The 25,008-nt window shown below is 41.6% G+C and overlaps 1 protein-coding gene across 3 annotated transcripts in view; it reads right to left on the reverse strand.

Annotated features, from left to right (window-relative positions):
- The window catches only part of PEX7 (peroxisomal biogenesis factor 7), a 74,498-nt gene extending 51,601 nt beyond the window's left edge, over positions 1-22,897 (reverse strand). The window contains exons 1-5 of one of the 3 annotated variants that reach the window (XM_042445900.1): positions 22,655-22,897; positions 20,106-20,163; positions 19,107-19,257; positions 10,226-10,312; positions 6,957-7,065 (exon numbers count right to left, since the gene is read on the reverse strand). In XM_042445900.1, the coding sequence (XP_042301834.1) occupies positions 6,957-7,065; positions 10,226-10,312; positions 19,107-19,257; positions 20,106-20,163; positions 22,655-22,784 (535 nt within the window). In that variant the 5' untranslated portion in view covers positions 22,785-22,897. The remainder of the gene's footprint in view (positions 1-6,956; positions 7,066-10,225; positions 10,313-19,106; positions 19,258-20,105; positions 20,164-22,654) is intronic. The other 2 variants (XM_042445902.1, XM_042445903.1) reach the window with 2 other exon arrangements.
- Between the last annotated feature and the right edge of the window lie 2,111 nt (positions 22,898-25,008).

The following is a 25,008-nucleotide window of genomic DNA, read 5'->3' on the forward strand; positions in this document are numbered from 1 at the left end:
TGGAAGTATAATCCAATGGCAATCTGAACGCAATCATGCGGTTTAAGGTTATTGTGTGATAAACTACCACACACAATTTCGGGCAATGGCAAGCAAATTCATGTGAATGCATTCTGGCCCCACTTTTTTTTCATTTGATATTAAGAGAAATTCCTCCCATGTGATAAACTCCAATGTCTCTGAGAACTTTTGAGGAAGTACAACTCCCCAAAGCCCTTAGCCAGCTTGGATGGTGGTTATGTTGACTGTGAGGCTCAAGAAATTGTAGTCCAAAAATAGCTTTTCCAAGCTTTGGACTACTTCATCTGTTGCTCAGTTTTGTTGTCCAGGTAGAGAAAGGAAGGGGAGAGAGAGAGAGAGAGAGAGAGAGAGAGAGAGAGAGAAGACAAATGGCATAATGACTCATTAAGTGCTTCTAGCCATTCAGGCAGTTTTGTTATTTATATCATTTCTTTAATCACATTTTCCACATGGCTAGCCTTTTGTTGTCAGCCAGACATTTATCAGGCCCCTGAGCCAGAACAGTCCCTTCCACCTGATCTCTCAGCCCATTTTATCAGTTCAAAAAAGGGTATCAACATCATGACAGAACAGAATACACTGTATAGATTTAACAACTCTTGAGCTGTTATCCTAATTTCCAACTCTAAACAAGGGCTGAGGTAACTGGGCAAGGACCCACTGGAGAATAAATGACTGAATGGCATATTAACAGCTCTGCAAAGTGCTTTGCACCTTTCCAAATGGTAAATGTATTTAATGTTGAATACACATTAACTGAAATGTCATTCAGGCAAAGCGATTTGTTTTCTGCACTGTAATCTATTTTTGCTTCACATCAGTGCTTATGGGTATAATTTGTACAACTGCAGATCCTTAAATATTTAATTATTTTTATTCATTTCTCTTTCTATAGCTAAGATCATAAATACAGAGATCATACATACACACACACACACATTTATTGAAAATTTGAGCAAGCACCTGATACAACAAACAGGAAACATTCCATAAACTACATAAAGCTGTCACCGTACATTTTATTTATATCAAACAGTCATTAAAGAGCTTTGATTTCTTTCATTGTGTTTGTTGCACAAACTAAATTCTGTTCTGCAAACTATCAAAAACTGCCAGTTCATATTTTAAGCACATGCACACTTGTGAACACACACACAGGTATACAGTATAACAGTAGTTAGGGCTTTGGGAAGCAAGGCACAGAGAAATCCAGTTTAATCATAGTTACTAACTAGCAGTTGTCATTACTGGTTAGAAGAGAATTAGTTAGTAACTATGATTAAACTGGATCTCTCTGTGTCTTTAATTTTTATTGACAACAGGCAAGATATGCCAGCAAGTCAAATACTTAACAATTTTATGTTAATATGTTTGGTGTAACAACCAAAGGGTATTCTGTGGCATTTAGACTGTGCAGTCCATTTTATTCCCCATGCTTCATCATGCTTCATCAATATGCTGATGACAGACTATTTCTCCTGTCCATCTGAACCAATTAAAGTAGAGAGTATGCTAGAGAAATGATTGGCTCTGATATGGGACTGGATGATGACTAAAAAACTGAAGCTTGCTCCAGACAAAATAAAGGCGCTCAGTTAGTGGCATTCAACTTGTTCTGGATAAGCCAGTCAATTGAGTCTGATTTTAGAAGAAAGGGAGGATATAAAATAGGCCTGTTGTTTCAATGTCTTCTTAGATCCAGCATCAGCAGCACCTTTTACTGATTTAAGGGGCTAAACAGACCACCTCAAAGGGGTTGCCTGGAGCCTCCCCTTTCCTGGATGGATCAGGGCTACGGCAACCTCACACTGTGGCCCTGATCCGGCCGCTGGAGGGTACAAAAAGGAGCCACAAAAAGTGGCCAAAGGGTGCCACAGCCACCGTGCTGCGGCTGCATGGTGCCCCTTTTGCATTGCATCATCTGGACATAGTGCCGAGGTGCATCATGATGGCACGTGCCATCTGGAGCAGCACGCGCCATCATGGCACCCTGGGCAGAGTCAGGGCTTGTGTCATCAGGGCACTGCGTCCTGACTCCACGCACAAGCCAGTCTTTCAGGCCAGTCTGGATAGCCCCTACGATAGTATCTGAGGTAAGGCCCTATGTAAATGTGGCTAACCAGTGATCTATATTCTGGTAATATTGTTTGGATCACTATAATGTTATACATGGGATTTTCTTTGAAAATTCAGTACAGTTGGCCCTTCGTATCAGTGGGCTTGTCATCTGCAGACTGAAGCATCCGCAGATGGCCCCATTCTATTCTTCTCAATGGTGACACATGCATGCAACTGCACGACATGGTTGTGTGCACATCATGCCACCACTGACTACAATGGGATTTGAGGTCCGACAGTAGTTGGCATCCATGGTGTGTGTGTGTGTGTCTGGAATGGAACCCACACAGATAAGAAGGGCTGACTGTAATACAGAATATTGCAACAAGACTGTTGGCTGGGATCAGGCATTATGAACACAGCTATACTATACTAATTTTTGAAGAGATCTTCATTGGTTTCTGATGGGTTTCTGGACCCAATTCAAGGTGCTGGTTTTGACCAGTCATAGAATCATAGAGTTGGAAGAGACCAGAAGGGTCATCATCCAATCCAACCCCCTGCCATGCAGGAATACACATTCAAACAACTCCTGACAGATGGCTATATAGCCTCTGTTTAAAAGCCTCCAAAGAAGGAGACTCCACTACTCTCTGATGCCATGTGTTCCACTGTCAAACAGCTGTTACCATCAGGAAGTGCTTCCTAATGTTTAAGTGGAATCTCTTTTTTTGTAGCTTGAATCCATTGCTCCAGGTTCTAGTCCCTAAAGCGGCAGAAAATAATCTTGCTCCATTTTCAATATGACATCCTTTCAAATATTTAAACATAGCTATCATATCACTTCTCTTCCCCAGGCTAAATATACTTGTCATGTCCTGCACAAACTGGGACACAGTTCCCGACGGATCACCTCCACGCATATATGCCTACCTGTACCTTAAGATTATTAGCAAGGCTTTTTTCCCAAGTGATCCTCTCAGTTAGAAACTTTGAGATTGGCTGTAGAAGAGATGGCCTTAGGGCCATCACCAATGGAACAGTTTTCTCCACAAGGTGCACCTAATACCTGCTTATAAATGATACCTTTTCTACACCAGGCAAAGACTTCTGTGTTCTCATGGATTCTAAGATATTGATGTCTTTATCTAGCTATTATTGAATCATTGATTAAAATGTTTAGACTGTTAACTTTAATGTTTTATCCCAATGTGTTTGCTCTTGCTTGCTATGCTATATTCCTCTTTGGGCTAACTCAAACTGTTCTAAATAGAATGGACCTATTGAATTAATGGAACTCGATGAAAATATAGATTTACCAAATTTTGATTAATTCAAAGTTGGGACTAATGGCCAGATTCAGACAGTGTGTTTTATTTATTGATACAAGCATGATTTGTACTGCTTTTTATTTTTTTATTTAAGTGTTTAATCTGATAATTTAGATTTTATTACATTTGTTAATGCCTCTGAGAACACATTTGTTATAGGGAGACTCAGATGCAAATAATACTTTCTGTGCCTTCACTATGACCACCCAAGGGGAATAATTTATGCACTCTTAGAAATATATGCAAGTATGCTAAATTTGCATAATTTTTATATTATAATACTTATAAAACTAGTCAATATTGTTTTCGAACCACTAACCTATGATCCCAAACCCATAAAGAGGAGACTTTGGGTTTATAGGCTGAGATCAGCAACATACCATGACACATAATCCAACCTTTTTGAAACTGACAAGAGTTTAAGAAGCTGTGTGAACTTAAAGAACAATTTTTTTTAATGGGGTGAATAAATAATAGGCATTTCCTAAGCAGTTCTTTGGTTAACAGCCACTGTCAACATCAATGACTATGTACAGTTCTAGTTTTATGTCCTGATGTTCTGACATAGGACATGTTCTTAAAATGGAAGATCACAAACAGAGATACATTTTGTGATTTTTCAATAATCACTAGTCAATAACACAGTGTTCTGAAGGAGTTATTCCACACTCCTTTCTGGTCTGTTTTATTCATCCAGGGAATTAATCACACTGATGGGGAACAACAGAAAGTAAAATTATTATTTATTGGTTGAATTTTTCTTGCTACTGCAGAACCATAAATCTCCCTGGGAACTTTTCCCCTTTGCAGGCCGGGCACAAGAAAGCATTTTTCTAAATAAGGTTCATAATGATCACAGTTGGGCTGCCATCCTAGCCCAACTTCTGAAATTCCATACAGTATATCAAAAATTAGGAGCCCTTTCAGCTTAGAAAAACTTACAGAACTCCTTTCCAAAGATCTGCAGCAACTGCAGCAAATGTTGGCCTGGACTACCAAGGTCACAAGAAGACAAAAGCCTTTAAAAGCACTGCCCATGATATGCCAAGGTTCTGACTTTATGTGCTGAATCTTTTTCTTTCTTAATGTGTTTCATTAATCAAAAAGACTGAAGAAATCCTTTGTTTAACTATTCCTTCAAAAAACCAGTAAAGGAAGGAAAAGTTTAAATCAAGGCACTAATTGCAATAGTCAAAATGTGAATCTATCTAAAGGGTAGGCAACTATTTCACTACTGTGTGCCCTTCCGGGAAGCTGCAGTTTCCCCAAATTAACGGGAAACAATCTGATTTCCAGAAGTCATCTCCAGGAGTTTGGAATAAAAGAAGTAATACTCTACTACTACTACTACTACTACTACTACATATATATGTGCAGGGCCTGAGAGGGGAAAAGACAGGGCAATGGCCACACAGACAACCCACCAACCATAGTGTCCTCACCCCAGTCTAAAGGCTTAAATTCAGCACTATTGTCTAGCCTAGTAATCACTGAGCTGATGTCTGAACTGATGTGTTGGACTACAGCTCTTATTATGCAGCCTGGGAATGGCGGCAGATATAGGCCAAAATGTCTGGAGGAGACCAAGCTGTGGAATACTGGCATCAAGAAAGGGTTCTGGTTTAGCACTTGCAAGGATCTTGTTCCTGAAGATTCCTGTCTGTACTAAATGGGAGTGGGCACTGGGTAAAAAACAGAATATAGTGAGCTGCAATAACACTGCACTTCAAAACACTTTTAGATAAGCAAAAAATTAAGCAGCTGCATAAAATTCAGGCTCAAGGCATGATTAGTAGCCTTTTCACTGAAAATCATCAGTGACACTCCCTTCCCAATAAGCATGTTCAGGAGCAGAAAGGAAGATATATTTTTCCAAAGTGGTAAATGGCATTTCACTTGAAAGAAAAAACCCAGATGACCTGTCTATTTGATCCAAAGAAGAGAAATACTGCTACTAATCGAACAGACAGATTCATTATGCTGCTTCAGCTAGTAAAGAAGTACCATAACATATTGAACTTTAAAAATCAAGCAAAAGATGTATATCCACATTGGTATTTTTTGGGAAACACAATTCTGATGCCGATGTGTCCCAATTGTTTTAAAGCTTAATACAAGATATGCTGATTAGTTAAAAAGGAAGCCAATTCACCAGCCCAGTTCAACCTTAGAGTTGTGGGCTTCCTCTTCTTTCTCTCCTCTGTGGGAGAGGAGATGACTAAGGGGCTGCACAGAAAGGCACTTTGTGCCTACCTGTAGGCTGAGCCACGGCACAGTGTCCACATGCTGGATGCTGTGACTCCGCCCCCATCGCGTCATGACACAACACACCCTTCTAAACAGTGCGTGACATCATGGCGCAACCAGGGCACTGCATCTAGATGATGCAGCACTGAAAGGACATCAGAAAGCCACAGCGTCACGGTTATGACGCCCTTTAGAGGGCGCAAAAAGGAGCTGGTTTTTCCTGCTCCTTTTTGTGCTCTCTAGAGGCTGGTTTGGTGCCACAGCATCCGGTTGCTGGGCACCAATCCAGTCACTAAAGGGGCGGCTGGATGCCACGCATCTGTACAGGCCCTAAAGTACAGATCTGCTTCAACTTATGACAACTGTATGAATAAGAGACCTCCAAGAGTCATCACAATATTTCGATGCAGCCACTATTTCCGTTCTTAAACTTGACACTGTGGCCCGAAATCCCTTCTCAAAGCATTCTGAAATTTTTATTTTACCCCAAGAAATTCAGTTATTAAGAACAAACCAGTCCAGTCAGCAAAAGATACAAGAAAGAAACTGGCACTAACATAATGTAACTGCAAAACCTGGCAAAGAAACTTTTGGAGACCATAGTTATAAGCCCGAAACAGATCTGGGCTGCCACCACAGTCCTGAACCAGGTCACCGGAAGAAGCGGATTCTACCTGCTCCTTCTTGGCCTGGTTCTTTCCAGATGACCTAGGCTCAGCACGGCTTCTGGCCACGTTTGGGGTGTGTGTCATCTAAATGCTACAGCTTGAATGTGGCCAGAATCTTCGTCATTTGGCCTGTGTGTTTTGGGCCACAGTTTAGGAGTTGCAGTTCAAAAAATAACAATTCCTAGTTCTACATAATTGTTGGTTTACTATACCTAGGAATTACATGCTGCAATATGTGAAATTATATTATTCAAAGTTTATGTTTTCCAAGGAGTTGTTCACACTTGGCTCACTGGGATGTATAGAAAAGCTATAAAACTAGAATTTATAACTAAACACTTGCACTACCATACAGGCCAGTAGGAAAAAGGGTTTGCAAGATAGAGGATGATATAATGCCAATATGAAAAACGGCCTCCAGCTCAGTCAAGGAAGACAACTGCTGATCCATGTAGAGAGACCAAGTCAGTGGAGTTAAAAGATAACTGAACCTCCACTTCAATTATAACTACACATTCATCACTTCTTCCTCCAACTGTATACATTTATACCACCACCTGCTGGACAGAAACTGTAAAACAATAAAATGCAGCGGAAGGGTTTCCTCTTTTCATAACATCATCATATTTACCTGAGGCAGAAGCAAAGCAACTTGGGATGTGCGGAGACCATATCGTGCTATAAATTACACCTTCGTGGCCTTTAAAAGTACATAGTGATTGTCCCACTGCAGGATCCCACTAGATAAAATGTAAACAAACAGACAGCTGTTTACATACTATAATAGCTAGAGGCAATAGACTGAATTGTATTCACTCACATTAAAAAATAGTTTTGTTCTGGGAGACATGAACACTTTAACAGCACACACTACAGTTATTACAATTAGTTTAATCAGGTAATTTTAGACAGGATAGGGTACTTTTGAGTATTATATTCAAAACTTGGAACTTATATCCAAAACTTTGAACACACAATACTTTTGAGTGTTATAGGGTACTAACTAGAAGAAAAATATGTCACTATCTGAAGTTCAGCATTTGTTTTAAATGCAATTCTGTCAGCCCCAGGCCTTTTAAAAATTAGAGAAAACAGATGCATTTATTGGAAATAATTCCTGTTGGAATCAATAAGGTTTATTTCTGAGTCTCAAAGTACCAAGTTTCATTTTAAAAAAGAAAAACCTCTAGATTGGTTGAAGAATGCCTTCTTTAGAACAGAGTCAAATGGCAGTACAAAAAATAAACAAAAATTTAAATACAGACAGTTGTTGTCATGTTTCTCTCTGACAAGAAAACATAATCAAAAGGTGTCATCTTCCATTATAACACCTTCACAGTGTAGGAGTGTGAAACTAAAACATGCTAAAAATGTGCACCTGTAAAACAGTATTATCTGAACACTAGCTATTTTTCCAACCTCCTGGATGAAGAATGCTATACAACATGAAGACATGAATATTCCTACATCATCATACAGTATATGATACAAAACTTGTTACCACTTTAACTGTATTTGCATTGGAGAAAAAACCCAAAAGCCAAAATCATAATGGCAAGTATTTGTTTGTTTTATGTTTATACATTCTGTATGTTTACTCATTTTTGTTTTTAACATAAAACATGGTTGGGAAAATAACTGATATATCAAAGATTGTGTATCTATAGGTAGAAAGTACCTAGACTATATAAGAATTATAATAATGAAGAACCTGTTCATCTGAATGGATAATAACAACAAAAACAAGAAGGAAGGAAGTTAAATATGCAGTATTTTCTAATTTTTATTTGAAGTGAATATAAGATTTTATGGCCCGTTACATACGGGCTAAAAAGTACGCGCAGAGTGCGTACTAGGGTTAAGACGGGGCGGTGCTTCTGCACCGCCTTAACCCTAGCGCGCACTCTGCGCACACAAAATGGTGGCAGCCGTTCCACACGGCCACCACCATCGATACGTGACGACCGCGCCGCCTCCAAATGAGGCGGCACGGTTGTGACGTATTGGGGTCGCAGCAGGGCGCCTAGGGCGCCCTTTCCGCAACCCCGGAAGGAGCTCCGTTTCGGAGCTCCTTCCTGGTTTGGTCCGTTGGGCACAGCTTTCAGATGGCTGCGCCCAGCGGACCAAAGGAGAAAGGGGCCAAACGGCCCCTTTCTCCTTCTCCCTGCCGCCGCGGGGTGTCCTTGGGGCTTGAAGCCCCAAGGACACCCCTTTCCAGGCTGCTGGGAAGGGGCCTTTGCCGCTTCCCCGCAGCGCCGGAAAGCGGCGGATCGGGGCTTCAGCGGCTGCCTCTCTGGCCGCTTGAGGCCCCGATCCGGCGGGGAAAGGTGCGCCTACGGCCGCCCCAAAGGGTGTCTGTAATGCGCCTATATATATAAATAGGTTCACAAAATACAGATGGGCAAAGAGTTAATCTTTGTTTTCTGTTACTTCTTGGTTTCTTTTGTCTGTTTTTAATATATGTAATGAAAAATAACAATATATGTAAAAGCATCAGTTGATCAAATATAGGTTTTGGGGGGGGGGGGTGACTAAAAGCCTTGCCAGCACTTAAAATGGCTAGTTTTAAAGTTCTAGCTTTCTCACTAGAGTTGTTTAATTGGGGTATATTACAGCATGTTCACTGAATCTATTTCCTCTGGAAGAAAAAAAGAACAACTCAAAGGGGAGTTGAAGACCAGCTTTCTACACACTTAACTGGCTGCACCTAATGTGTGCAACATTCACAATCAGCAAGCCATACAAAAAATGTCAGGTTGTGGATCTGCCTGTGTCCAAACTGCTTAAAGCACAACTGGCCAAGTAGTTAACACAGCTCTTACTCCACTCCTGACTTGCAGGGGATATCAGGTGCATTTGACTGTGATTCTCTCTTGGCTGTTGGCACTGGAAACAGAATTCTCGTCAAGTAAACAAGGCTCCTCCCTTACTGACTGCCTAAGTCTGGAGAATGTATCTTATTGATGGCCTTTCATTGCAAGTGCAGTTAAGATTTCTTAATCACTGAAGATGTGGAAGAGAGCTTGCCCTGTTTTTTAACCTAACGAAATCTGAAGAAAAGCCAATAGTTTTAGCCCCCAAATGCACGGTCTATATGTGCAGCACAGTAAGGTGAGAATGAGATGAGAGCAGTAGAACAGACGACTGGTAATCACTTTACATTCCATGCAGAGGATCAATTTCTGAAAGCTACCTGAAATATACAGGTTTCTGTAGACAGAAAATTATGATAGTACAGCAAGGTCAAATTGGGTTAGATCCTTCTCCCTGGTGTGATATGCCATTTTTATATGAGAAAACATTTCTAAAGTAGAGCACATGTACAGCTAAGGGACACAACTTCCTCTACCAACTGTCACTATTACTACCTCATTCTGTTGTAAGTTCAGACCATGGCTAATATCTCTTCTACATGAAAAGTTTTACCATCATTGCCAACTTTCTCAATGCCCATTGTAAGACCTGTAGTTCTATACAGTATCAACAGGAATATTTATTTTCAAGCTTTAGTCTTGTTACCCAGTAACTATGCTTTGTTCATCAGCATGGTCAAATTTACTTGCACTCCACTAGGTTAACAGAGAGTTAAATCAGAAATCACACACATATATCTTGGTCAGTTTCTCTTCCACTATATAGAGAACAACGTCCTTTGAAATGTCCCAGATGATGAATTAATTCACTTCTTGACAGAAATGATTAGTTTTAACTAATGATAATTTTGACAAGAGAGTGTAAGGCAGCATTAGTTCAGATGAAGAGTAAATAGAAAAGCATGGCTTACTTATTTTAGTTATATCTCACCTTTCTGTAAAAAAACAGGTCAACCTTAAAAAAAGGATCCTCCTTCTGAAAGTTAAATCAACAGAATTTTGAAAATGGTAAATACATACAACATACCAACTTCACTGTTTGATCCCATGACCCAGATACAATTAGCTGTTCTCCTCGAGTCTGGCTCCAATCAACACTGTAGACCTGTAAATACTGAATGTTAGTTTATAATTTTGATAAGCTGCTGCTGCTGTTTGGCAAACTTCACAACATATTTACATATCAAATCTTTAACCAAGGATATCTATCTCTCTGGAGAGCCAGCATGGTGTAGTGGCTTGTATCTTGTTATTAGGACACTGGGAGACCAGGGTTTGTATCCTGGCTCAGCCACAAAAACCCAGTGGGTGATCTTGGGCAAGACCCATTCTCTGAGCCTTAGAGGAAAAGCTCTGAACAAATCTTGCCAAGAAAACTCTGTGATAGGGTCAATTTAGGATTGCCATAAATCCAAAACCATCTGAAGGAACACAACAGCAACAATATACTTTCCCATTTAACACAGGCTTGCTCTTCACAGTGTTTTCAAGAGTTCTCCAGGAGGTCCTTGTGCTAAAACTGTGCCTCTCTAAGCACAGGCAGTGCTCGTTCCTGTTCTCTACTCAGGTTCACATTTCCTTCTAATTTCTCTCTTAATGCCTCCATTCTGTAGAGAAGGAAATGTCCAAACCAGGACATCTCACAGGTATTTTACACTATATCCTCTTGAAGCAATTACGGTTAACCACTGGCTGTTCCAGTTTACCTCTTGCTTCTTCTGTGTACAAGACAAAAAAGTATACACCGAATAAGTGTATTTCATTGAAAGAGGGATACAACACAACTGCAGTCTCTCAACTGCCAGTTTTTCAATAATTCTTCTAAGAGTGCCACTAAATCAACATTAATCAGAAAAGATGAGAAACATTTTCTAACAATGGTTATTTATCAGGTGGTTAGGCACCATCAGACTAATTGGACAGCACTGTTGTTGCTGTTTGCCTTCACATCATTGCTGACATATGGTGAGTCTAAGACAACCCTATCACAGGTTTCTATTGGCAAGATTTGTTCAGAAAGGGTTTGCCATTGTTTTCCTCTGAGGCTAAGAGAGTGTGACCTTTCAACATCACCCAGTGGAGCTCCATGTCCAAGCAGCGATCCAAACCCTATTCTCCAGCATCATAGTCCATCATAGCATCATAGTCCAATGGTGAAGCCACTACATCACACTGGCTCACAAGCTGGGCACACACTTACCAATATATCCAAACTTGAGGAACTAAACATTCACCTCAAAAGGTGGTCACAGAGGAAACTGTGGCAAGCACTTAATATTTACTTACAAAGCAAGCACAGCTTCTGCTACATGATACAAACAAAGTGCTTCTTGCACACTAATTTAGAGGTAGCATTAATTTAGGGGTAGACTTTTATGAGGGTAAGGTCCCCATATCCACCACCCTTATAAAAATTGGGGGTAAACTCCCCCTCCAAAAGGGCAATAAGAAAGGGTGATTTTGCAATTGTGGGGTCAACTTTTTAAAGCTTAGAATCATAGCTTGTATGGACCTTTCCTCAAATATCCCAGCCATTCCTTGGGTAGGAAAAAAAAAAGATCACTATAACCTTTGAATAGGGAAAGCGTTTCCAGAAAGGCTGAAAATCTAGCAAAATGGCCAGTATTGCTTCAATGGAAGCATACAATTCTACTGGCTATTTTGGATGAGACAATATTACTGACTTTTTTTTAGGAATGGGGTGAAATGGATTGTGTGACTCTTCAGATGGGGGCAATGGTGGCCCATAGCCCACAGCAGTTACTCACCCCTATGTTAATTGTAAGATGGTGCGCAAAAATACTCTTTCTGGGCATGTTTCATCCACATCATATATTCACTGTACAGTAAGTGTTGTTGTTGTTTGCCTTCTAGTTTTTTCCCACTTTTGGTGCCCTCAAGACTGGGGTGTCTTGTCAAGATTTATTCAGAGAGGGTTTGCCTTTGCCTGAGACTGAGGGAATATGACTTGCCCAAAGTCACCTAGTGGATTTTCATGGCTAAACATGAATTCAAACCCTAGCTTCCAAAGTCTCCGCGCAAACCACTACACCATGCTGGCTATTCCTAAATTTTTGAGTTTATCACTATCATTTATGACAATCATAGGTCTGAATCCAGTTTCTAATCCTGACCCGAGTAAGACACAATGAGTCACTAGAATTTATAAAAGTGCTGACTTACCATTTAGCAGATAGGTCAACAGGTTTACTCTAGTTGGGATTTGCAACTAGATTCAGGCCCTTCCTATTCTTCAGTGAGTGCAAAGTGGTATACACTGCTCCGGATCCTCACAGTAGTGGTATGAAGAAAATCAAACAGAAAATGTGATAGGCCAAAGGTCACCTAATGAGTTTCATGACCAAGAGAAGAGGGAGCTCCTATATCTCAATCTAATAGTCTAACCACTAACATCCAAACAATGATACCTTTATTGGACCAACCAAAATGCACAATTACATGTTGCAAGTTTTCGATGTCACACTGGCTTCTTCATCAGGCAAACCACTGTATCACTGTAGCTCTACTGTGTGTGTGTGTGTGTGTCTGTGTGTGTGTCTGTGTCTGTGTGTGTAACCTTGCAAAGAAGCCTAGAGAATTTACCAGTTCGCAAAATATTTGCCAGTCTGTCTACCCATACAAATGCTAACCACTTGTGCCCTAGGAAAAGACAAATGTTTGCCTGAAGACAATCCTTACTTCTTACAGACAACCAGGCAAGTGACTATCTAAAAGTCTGGCTTTGATGTGGATGTCTCTAAGTTTAGCAAGAATTTGTCAAATGAAAAGAGCAGTAAAAGATACTCTAGAAATAAAATGGCATTTGTGTCCTTTTTAAAAAAATAAAAATAAAAGTTTATCTCTACATATTGCTCAGAGAACCATTTAGACTAAGGCTGGCTAGGGCAGTATTAAAACCAACAATTACTCTGATAATAAAGATATGGTATTTATGTTAAGATTGGTTGTGCTATTGATGTCAGGAGGATTAGAATTTATCCTCAAAGCAAAAACCTCTAAGTCTTCCACAGTTATTTCAGAAATATTATGAACATTAATGTGAACAGTAATCAGAGACGTACATTAAACATCAAAGACATTATGCAAAAGCACTGCCTGATAATGTTTACTAAAAGACTGTTGCATCTATATAGCAGTTTGAAATCTCTGTAACAATGTTTTAGATGAATGGAAGGACTCTTTTCTGTTATCTCCTACTGCACATTCTGCTACAAATGTCTTCAGCCTACAGCGGATGCCTTTTGCCCTGTTGTTTTATAGAGAACAAATTGTCCAAAAGGACAAATATCTCTAAATTCTGAGTAAAATAACAAATTAACAAGTGAGTCCCTGGAAAAAAAATCTTGTGGTGTTGAGTACTTCTGGTCAGGTTTCAAGTCACTCCAGCCTTCTCCCAACAATATGCCATGACTCAGAGCATTACTGGGCTGTTTAGAGAATTCTCTCAACTTTGGGGTTTGTGTGTGTGTGTGCATGTGTGTGTGTGTGAACTCAGTCCGATTACATTAAAATCCTGAATGCATTCTTTGATTTCAGTAGCTAGCTCTTACTGAAATATTTAAAAATATCTTTGCAGTTTAATCAGTAAATAAGCTATCCCTGGTAATAATAAGATTCGTTTTCTTATATCTGCGTATCTCTTTCTCTGTCCTCCTTTTCCAGCCACTGAATTCTATTTCCCTCTTATCTGGTTTTCTGTTCTTTCCTCAGGACCCTTTTAGCATTCTGTGTCCATTATGCTTGCTCAGTTGTTAATGTGCAGTTTTGAAGAGATTCCTCCTTCATCTTATGTTTTCTTTTCCCCTGAAGATTTCTTATACTTATGTTGATAGATCATAAATAGGACATAAGTACAAAGACTGTGTCTCACATGACTGTAGACAGACATCTAATTCTGACATGAAATGTATTATTTCCAGGATTTTTCCAGGAAAAAACTCAACCCAAAAAATCAAGACAGAGAAAGCAGGTTTATAGTGCTGTGAGTTTTGGACATGAAAGTCTTAGTCCTTGCTTCAAAGATATACCATTTTATATAAGGATAATTTGTCATTTTAATCATTGGGAGGGAAGGGAAACATTATGCTGAGATTTGAAGCCACTGCTTCAATGTTTTTCAGCACAGTGAGCAATGGAGTGGGTAAAAGTAGTTCACAGGCTTTTGTCTGGTCAAGACTTCAGAACAAGAGAAGAAACTTCCCTGTCCTTGCAGATAATCATGTACCAACTCCAGTTCCAAGAATCTTTGGAGGAGGCCATGAGTCAAATTGCATATAAGCAAAATGCATATAAACATTTTCCTATTATGACCTTGTAGTCTCCTCCTACATACTGTACATAATCTTGACTGGAAGCACTTGCTTCCAGTATTGTTACTTTAGCCCAGTCTCATGCTGCATGGTCTCAGTACAGCAAAATAGAAAGTCACTGTTCACTTGAAGAAGATAACACAGGGAACCACCATCACAGCTGTTGCATTATTGTTAGGGAAAGGGTCCTCATGCTTTGTCCCCAATGGTGTATTCCTGTTATATTTCCTCAAATTGTAATTATATAAGTGTTGGGGGTTTTTTGTGTAGAGATTTGTTAGCAACTGACTAGGCCTGACTCATTATGTTGCATTTGATTGCTTGTCCCTCACAGGTAGGCTTGCCATATCCCGCCTGGGGGCAGGACTTTCCCGGTTTGGGGCGGGGCCACACGGTCCCGCCCCGGTTTAGCCCCTCCCCGGGACCTCCCCCCCCAGCAAGGCCCTGGAGGCAGCTCCACCCCTCCCCATGGCTGTGTGCCACCCTCCCTGCCTCCCTGAGCCTGGAGTGCAGGGCTTCAAGACATCTGCCACTCAGAGCTATTGCCAGCCCACTTGGTATATATGTCTTGCAAAAGGCATTACTTTCCAGGTTACAGTGAGCAAAGAAAAAAAGGCCATCAATCGTTCCTGTTTCACTGGGAGTCTAATCGCCTCATCTTTTAAATGTATACCGCGTCAGTATTCTTGTAATTCTTTATCACAGGATCGTTTTTGAGGCCCTAAACACCTTTACTTGTAATTTGCAAATTTCTCCCAAAGCTGACCAATGAGAAAGAAGCAATCAGCCCTCCATTTGGGTTGGTTTTCAATGGCTTGGAAGGAAGAGATTTTGCCTTGCTTGTAAATAGGAAGGGCTTTGGGATAGCAAAAGGCTCCAGAAATAGTTTGACCCCCCCCTTAAACATCCATGGCTCAGTGCTATGGGATTCTGGGAATTGTAGTTTCTTGTGGCACCAGAGCTCTTTTGACAAAAGGAAGCTGAATGGTCCACAGAGGAGGCGGGGGCAGAGCCTCTTGCCAGCAGTCTTCGGTGGAAGAGAGGAGGCTGATGGTCCTGGCCACTTCCCCTGGCTCCCTCCCTCCCTCCCTCCCTCCCTCCTCCTCCTCCTCCTCCTCCTCCTCCTCCTCTCAGAGTAGCCACAGCCAAGATGAGCTTCTCATTCACTCTCCCTGGCTTCCCCCCCCGCCTTTTGCACGTTGAGACCCCTTTAACTGCCAAAGCTCAATGCTCTGGAATTCTGGTGTCTGTGAGGCATTTGGCCTTCTCTGTCAGAGAGCTCTGGTGCCACAATAAACTACAATTCCCAGGATTCCATAGCACTGAGCCCTGGCAGTCCAAGCAGTGTGTTTTGCACACAGAGATCCAGTCCCTAGCTTTTATATCTCTCACACACACTGCAGGAATAATAACCCACTTTGAGACTGCTTTAACTCAGTGCTAGGGAATCCTGGGAATGCTAGTGTTTGGGAGACATTGAGACTTCTCTGTCAGTGATGGCTCTGAGGCCACAATAGACTACAATTCCCAGGATTCCCCAGCACTGAGTAGTCTCAAACTGGACCATTTCCTCAGTGTGGATGCACCTGGGGAGGAATTCTGGGCATTGCAGTTCAACTACGTTTGGAGGGTTATGGGACTCCCTGTCAGAGATAGCTCTGGGGCCACAATGTACTACAATTCCCAGCATTCCCCAGCACTAACCCAGGACAGTTAAGTCACTCTCAAACTGGATTATTTCCTCAGTGTGGATGCAGCTTTAGTGAGGAACTCTGGGCATTTCAGTCCAGCATTGTTTTATTTCTGCAGTGCATTTTGGACCAGAGACAAGGTGACCAGGCATCCTCCTCCTTTTCCAGGACATGTCCTCTTCTGTCACATTTCAAAATGTCCTCCATTTGGATCATGGCTAAGAAGCATGGGTTTATAATTACATGGGTGTTTTTAGCTTTTATTTTTGGCCATGTCCTACATTTTTTTTGCTTGGGTGCCCTACATTTTGGGGTGAGGGCATTGGTCACCTTGGTCAGAGGGCCTTCCAGGGGTTAACTGCCATTCTGCTGTGGTGCTGGAACAAACCACCATTCCCAGAATTCCATAGCATTCAGCCAAGACAGTTAAAGTGGTCTCAAACCAGATTATTTCTCCAGTGTAGATGCAGCCCAAGCCTTTTGCCTCTCTTATGCCTGAGATTTCAAAGCCCAGCCTTGGCACCACAACAAACTACAAATCCCAGGATTCCATAGGATGGAGTGATGAGAATGAAAGCAGTGTGGCAGCAGCCTAAGTGTGCTTAATGCAGTTCTTAAGATGGTGCACCTCTTGCCTACAGAGTCTCACAAGACTTTTTTGTTTAACAACTTGTACCCATTAACTCCATTTCATGTCTCCTTTATTTAGTGGGGAGGAATACAGAGAAAACAAGTCAAAATGAAGAAAAACCAAAGTCCCTTGACCAAAGGGTTTGGTTGTGGAATAAGACTCTGAAATATGCAAGAGGCAATGTTAAAATAAAGCCAGGTTCAATGCTCAAATGTGCTGTTTGGAATGGGGAGAGGGGGGTGGCCAGAAAGGGAAGTACATTTCCGTGATCTGTCTAGGAATAATGTCAAAATGTCCTCCATTTTGATCATGCCTAAGAAACATGCATTTATATTAACATTTCTAAAAAAGCCTCAATTTTGTTTGCGTGTCCTCCATTTTTAAAAAATGTGTCCTACATTTGAAAATGTTGTCCTGCATTTGTCCCGGTTTGGAGGTCCTCACTTATGGCAACCCTACTCACAGGTCCCTCTTGGTTCTCCTCAATTTTTTCTTGCTGTTGCATGAAGAGCTTTTTCTTCTCACGTCTTTTTATTCTATCTCCCACCCAACCTCCCACTTATCTTACCACTTCTCTCACCATTCTTTATCTCCCTTTCTAGTTGCTGTTATTGAATTCTAGAATTAAACAGATTTAATTTAGACCAAAGTGGCTGGACACGAATTAACTATCTGGATAGACACCACTTAGCCAAAAGTAGAATATGTTGAGGCCAGAAAACTCCAAAAAGTGTAAGCACGACATAGAAAAGGAGGAAGGAAGGGAGACATAGTTTGTTATTGTTGTGTGCCTTCAGGATGTTTCAGGCTTATAGCAACCCTAAGGCGAACCTATTACAGGTTGTGTTACTTGCCCAAAGTCACCCAGTGCGGTCCATTACCAAGAGAAGAATCAAACCCTGATCTCCAGAGTTTTAGTCATAGGAAGGAAGGGAGAGATAGTACTGCAACCTCAATACCCCTGAGGGCAGTTTCACATGGATGAGACAGTTTAGGAGTCAATCCTCTTCCTGTTCTCTGTTCTGGACAGCTAATTTTAGCATTAAAAAGAACTTGTTCAATACAGTAGTATGAACCTCCACTACTGCTTTAACCATTCTGCAACAACCAAAGGGGCATCTAATCTCTGGCAAGGACATAATCAAATTCCTTAGCAAAAGCTCTATGTGTGGCACATCTGAGCAACAGAATTTCCTCACAGCACTTGTTCACTTTAAAGACTTTAAAAACAAGTCTTCACAAAGCAGCACACACACACACACACACCCTGACAACCTCCAACAACTAACAGTTAGTAATTCTTTTTCACTGGGTAAATAAATTATATGATCAATACTATCCTCAGTCGACAGCAGCCACAGCACGATTAGCTATAATTCTTAAGAGATTTTTCACACATTAGGGGACTATCAGAACATTATGAGTCAGTGCACTTCTATGAAACCCACACAGCTGCAAAGTCTGCAGAAAAAAGAAGTTACCCATCTTTATGAATGCCAAGAAGTAAGAACTCATTTTATAAGGCAGAAGTTCATATGATATATGAGCACCACAATCTAAAACTGCTGCATCCCAGGGAAAAAATGAGCAGAGTTTATAGATTCTACAGAGTATTATAGATTCTACAGAGTATGAGAACTTGTAATGGCTATTTGAACACTTCGAATGATAAAGTGATGCAGGGAATGAACTTTCCTATTGCTTTCCCAGTGGAAAAACAAAACTGTTATGCTACATACTGCAAATCATACTCAAATCAGAGGTGGGGAAACTGTGGCCCACAGTGTGTATGTAGGACAGAGACACCTCCACAATTTTTTAATTAAAAAAATATTCAAAACAATCCTCTCTCATTATATCTAAGGGACATCAGAGCAATTTCACCATATTTTGGCCTCTTTGCTGCTTTAGGTTCTAGAAGGTGGCCTACATTTTCAGTAAGGAGTATGTTAATTCATTAATTTTTCAGTTGTGTTTCTCTTTTAATTTCTGAATGTCTTCCCCACCCCCACACCCCTGAACAAATGTTAACAGGGGGAACTATGCTATGGTAAGAAAACATTATTCCCATAATAATCCCATAACAAGAGTTATAAGCATTCAGACCAAAAAGCCAGTTCATAAAACTGATGGAGGCTTGTCAATAAAGTCAATAACTATATTAATCAACTTAAGACAGTAAACATAAGTATTTGGTTCCTTTTCAAATAATTTCTTAATCCATTACAATGTGCAAATAAAAAAAAAGTGTTGTACCTCCTGACTATGTTCTTTATAAACCTGCAGTGGACCTGTGGTGTTTTCTGTGTCCCACATTTGTAAAGAGCCATCTCCACTGGAAGTGACCAGCACGTGTTCATTGTTCTCACTCCACGTCACATCGAACAGTCCGTCGTTCCAGTCAAAACTAAACCAACAGCACCAACACATTAATCAATGAAAAACTGAAGTATTTATTAATTAATTTGACATAATTAATAATAGGAGACTTCAGTCTGGTTTTTTGAATGCCAAGAAAGCATGTCAGACTGAGAAAAGACCTGGATTTGAATTCTGGGTCAGCAGAGAAGCTTCTCAGAACATTTTATGACCATTCACACATACTTTCTCTCTTATCAGATCCAATCTCACACAGATAGCATGAGGAAAAGATGAGGAAACTCCTACAGATGCCACCCAGAACTCAGATCACAAATATAAGCCAACCAACTAGCCATATAATGCCCACCTATTTTAAAGTATTACAGTATACAATGGGCCCTTAGTATCTGCTTGGGTTTGCTTCCAGGACACACCGTGGATACTAAAATCTGTGGATGCTGAAGTCCCATTAAATATAATGGTGTAGGAAAATGGTGTCCCTTATATAAAATGGCAAAATCAAGGTTTGCTTTTGGGAATTTATATTTTTAAAGAATATTTTCAATCTGTGGATGCTTGAATCGGTGGATAAAAAAATCTGTGGATATGGAGGGCTGACTGAACTGTAAAAACAGCATGATGAACAGGTACTATTCACTCAGTAAAGTGTCCTGTCTTTTCATATAACAAAGTTAAAATCTTTGTCACCCCACATATTCTTTGTAGGTAGTGTGGAGGCCTGCCATTTCCTCACATTATCTGATACCCTTCCACTTTAACTCTCATTAAAATGATCTAATTCTTAAAGGATACAATCATATCAGAACAGTCCACTCCAAACTACAAGTTGAAATGAAAAGTGTTTTTTTTAAATAAATCAGAGAGAAAGACTACCTCCTGAAGAGATGAAGTCCAGTTTCATTTTGTTCCAGGACTGCCAGAGTTCCACAACCTAAAAAGAAAGAGAATAAAACTAAATTCTTTCTATGATACCAGGGAAAAAAATTATAATATAATATAGGCTAGAGCAGATTGAACAAATTAAGAAGAAAACAGTTCCATCTTGAGTGCTTTACTCAGGAACACATTTATACTAAGTTGAACCATTTGTTGATCTAACACTGTATTGTCTACTTAAGTGCTTGTCAAGCTATATGTTGTGACTTACCAGCACTCCTCCCGACCACCACTCAGTATTGCCAGAACCAATATGATATTTGTGCCATATTGTTATCACATAGGCATAGTTTCCTTGTAATTTGCTACAAACCAACATTACACCACAGACCAATGTTTTTGAGTAGCGTCGGTCTATTCTCAGAGGCAGTGGTTTTCCATAGTGCCTAATATTTTTTATTCATAGTGCCTAATATTTTTTGATGGAGATTTTAAGGAGTTGGCCTGTTGTGTGGAAATTATGTACTCTACTAGGTTTGAGTGTTGGTCTACAACTTTGGAGACCAGGGTTTGGTTCCCAGCTCGGCCACAAAACCCACTCGGTGACCTTGGGCAAGTCACATGCTCTCAGCCTCAGAGGGAGGCAATGGCAAACCACCTTTGAACAAATCTTGCCAGGCATAGCCAGTGGAAAAAGGACATGAGAGTTGTAGTCCAACATCTGGAAGGCCATAGGTAACCCTCACCTGGTCTGCAAAGATCATAACAGTCATTTGAAAGGCATGACCACAGATCCACACTTAGCTATATTTAAAGTCATGAATAAATAAAATATTATTTCTACTCCAAGTATGACAACTAACTCAATATTCCAAAATGCTGTCGTTGCTTAGAAATCAGATTGTTGAAAGTGTGCGATGGGAAAAGTGCAAGAGTCTATGAAACCAATGAGAAGTGAACAGATGGCAACTACTACACACAAGCCAAATAAAGTGGCTTCCGGCTGCTTTTGGGGTGTGATGTTTCAATGATGCATGCTCCCAAAGCAACTGGAAGCCACACCAAGGGCATGCTCCACTCCAAAGGACCGGATTGGAAAGGAGTTGTTTTAGATTCACTGCTGACTGTACAATTTGGGACCTGCAGTAGTGGCCTTCTTTGGAAGAGGGTCGTGAGGTCCCAACCCAATCATGGCCAGAGCAGCCAGAGGCTTCAGCCCTTAGTAAAACAAAAACAAAAATAGCTACAATCCAGCAGAGGTGCAGAGGTTAAATGTTGCTGAATGAATTAATTTGTTTACCTATGTACTTAATTATAAACACCCAAGTTTACTTGAATAATAAGTATTTAATATTGTAGATTGTACAGTGGGACTTCAGTATCTGCAGAATTGCCATCTGTGGCTTTGAGCATCTGCAGACAGCAAGCCCATGTTGTCCCCAATAGTGGCATATGCACATGGCCGTGCTGCCATTAGAGACAACCTTCTGTTGTCCCCCAGTGGCACCTCACTGTCAACTTTTGGGGTTCCTCAGGTGAGCAGGGTGAGCAGGTGTCCTCCTTCTCCCAGACACACCCTACATTCCAGCCTTCTGTCCAGGAGGGATTTCCAAGTGGCCTCCATTTGGACCAGGACTAAGAAGCATGGAGTTTACATTTCTATGAAGAGTTTGAGCTTTAAATACATCATGTCCTCCATTTTGCAGTGTGTTGTCCTCCTTGATGGTGTCAGAGAACACCCTGGTTGCCCTGCCTCCAGCAGCAGCCTCAGAGGGGCACCAAAGAGCCCCCAGCTCCCCTCGAGGGCTCCCACCTCCCCAAAGCCTCCCCTCCACCTCCAACACTGACCAAGGCGGCAGGGTTATTTAGCTGGAGCTAATAATATAATTCAATAATAAAATAAAATAATAATTTATAATATTTATAACTATTATATAACTGTTTATATAACTATTATAAATTAATAATAATAAATTATTTTATTTAATAATAAAATATTATTAATAATTTTAATAATATATAATTATATAAGCTATATTATAAATACAAATATTATATTATAAATTATTGTTGTATATTATAAAATTATATAGTATATATATATATATATATAATTTTATGTATTATATTATATAATAATAGTAATAAATATATAAATAATAATAAATTATTATTTATTTTAATATATACATAATTATATAATAGTTATATTATAAATATGAATATTATAACTAGTATATTATTATATTTAACTATTATTATATAAATTAATTATTTTATAAATAAATTATATAAATAATAAAACATTATTATTATTATTATTATTATTAAATTACTCTATTATTATTATTATTATTGAGGGTTAAGGGTTTGCTGGCTCATCTGGAAGCAGGTCCTAATGAAACAAGTGGGCTCCAATCAATGTCTAATATTTCCCCTCAGCCATCCCCCAACTGAAGAAGTTTAAAGCAACCAAGGCAAAAAGGGGGGGGGGAGTGAAAGACTGGCAGCCTCTACTGCGCATGCGCCCCCTGCGGCCGCTTCACCTGCGATGCCGTAGTACTGCGAGGCCGCGCAGGCCAAGCGCCCGGGAAAGTAAGGCGAGAACTCCACCGCGTAGCCATGACGGCCGGGCAAGCGGAAGGCCTGCGCCGGCACCCGGGTAGCACCGCTCATAGCCTCGCCGCCCCTCTCCTCGGCGGGGAGACACACCACGAGCGGCTTTGAAAAGGCCCGCTCCCTTCCTTCCTCGCCTGTCGCCGCCCCCTCTCACGGCCGAAAGGACGGCGCTGAGGAAAGGTGTCGCCACCGCCGCCATGATTGTTGTGGGCAAAGGCCTCTGACGGAGGGCGAAGTTTGAGGAGGAGGGAGGCGTGGATTCTCCGCGAGCAGTCTTTCGATTCTTGACGGCAGTTTCGAGGAAACAGATATAGATATAGATACACACACATACATACATATACTTTCAGATAGGTCCAAATACATATACACTGCAGAAATAATCCAGTTTGAAGCCACTTCAACTGCCTTGGCTCAATTCTAGGGAATTCTGGGAAATGGAGTTTTGTGACACATTTAGCCTTCTCTGTCAGAGAGCTCAGATACCACAGTAAACTACAGTTCCCAGGATTCCCTAGTACTGAGCCAGGGCAGTTAAAGCAGTCTCAGACTGGATTATTTCTCTGCAGTGTGTGTTTTGGACCTTAGTCTCAAAAGAGGCCACAAGATCTCTCTACGTACTGATTTTACAGACTGACACAACTATATCTTTGAATTCCACAACAATAACAACAATAATGTGTACACCATAAATAACAATAAAGCAAACAAATGGGTATTGGAGGCTTCCTCTGGTTCTGAAGTACAGTAATTACTCTCTCTCAGGCTGCTCCTGTACTGCAGAACTGATGCAGTCTGACAACACTTTAACCACCACGGCTCAAAACCATGGGATTCTGGGATCTGTAGTTTTGTGAGACATTAAGCCACCTCTGCCATTGCCATGACAAACTGCAAATCCAAGGATTCTATAGGATGCAGCCCTGACAGTTAAAGCGGTGTCAAAACTGCATTAATTCTGCACTGTGGCAGCTGATCGCACACCCAAAATGTAGAAACCAGGTAGATTACACACTGGTTTACAAGGTTAAAAGGGTCAAATGCATATAAAATTACAAATAGTTTAATTGATTTGCAGCCCTTTAAACTTGCACATGAGAGGTGCAGGCCAAAAGCATTTTAATGTCTGAAATTGGAGAAGAAAGGTAGATACACAAACATTCAATGGAACTAAAGGCCTATACACACACACACACACTTGTCCCGATTTATGGGACATTACAGACAACCCCCCCCCCCCGCAAATCAGAAAAATCGTCAACATTGGACCCAATTTATTACAACTCCCATGCACAGTGTTGAACGCTCGCCATTATGTCCCTCCCGGCTTGCCGTCCGCAAAACACCGAGGGGCGCAAATGGTCTGTTATCCCATTGCAAGTGTTGAATTAAAGTTCAACTTCTGTTCTAGCTGGCTTTTGTAAATGGAAAGGATATCCTTTCCAATTGGATATCCTTATAAAGCAGGGGTAGGCAACCTTTTTGAGCCGGGGGCCGGGTTGCTGTCCCTCAGACAACGGGGGACGAAGCCAGGGGGGAGCTTCCACCCTCCAGGGGCGGGGCTGTGTGCCAGGGTGGAGCTTCCACCCTCCGGGGGCGGGGCCGCATGCCAGGGGCGGAGCTTTCAGCCGAAGGGAAGGGCTTGGGCACCCGTTCCACGCCCTTCCCTTCGGCTCTTTCCTTCCTCCAAGGGGCCCTTTCGGCCGAAGGGGAGAGAGGCCGAAGGAAAGGGCTTGGGCACCTGTCCCAGGCCCTTCCCTTAGGCCAAAAGGGCTCCAAGGGGCCCTTTCGGCTGAAGGGAAGGGCTTGGGCAGGCCGCCTCCTGGGTTCCTCCAAGGCCCCAGGCCTTTCTCCGGAGAGAGGCCTGGGCCGTATGGGACAAGAAGGACCCACGGAAGCGGCCTGCCACCTCTGCGGGCTCCCCCACGGCCCTTGCGGCCCCAGGCCCCTCTCTCCGGAGAGGGAGGCCTGGGCTGCAAGGGCCGAGAAGGAGCCCACGGAAGCGGCCTGCCCCCTCCGCGGGCTCCTTTGGCCCTTGCGGCCCCAGGCCTCTCTCTATGGAGAGAGAGGCCTGGGGGCCGAGAAGGAGCCCGCGGAAGCGGCTTGCCGCCTCCACAGGTTCCCCCGCAGCCCTTGCGGCCCCAGGCCTCTCTCTCTGGAGGGAGGCCTGGGGCCGCATGGGCCGAGAAGGAGCCCGTAAGCGGTGGTGGCCTTGGCGGTGGCAGGACTGGGCTGGGGTCGGTCCTGCTGCCTCGCCGGGCCAGATTCAGCCCGCGGGCCA

Source organism: Sceloporus undulatus, chromosome 1 (genome assembly GCF_019175285.1).
Source record: "Sceloporus undulatus isolate JIND9_A2432 ecotype Alabama chromosome 1, SceUnd_v1.1, whole genome shotgun sequence".
In the NCBI taxonomy this organism is placed as follows: Eukaryota; Metazoa; Chordata; class Lepidosauria; order Squamata; family Phrynosomatidae; genus Sceloporus; species Sceloporus undulatus.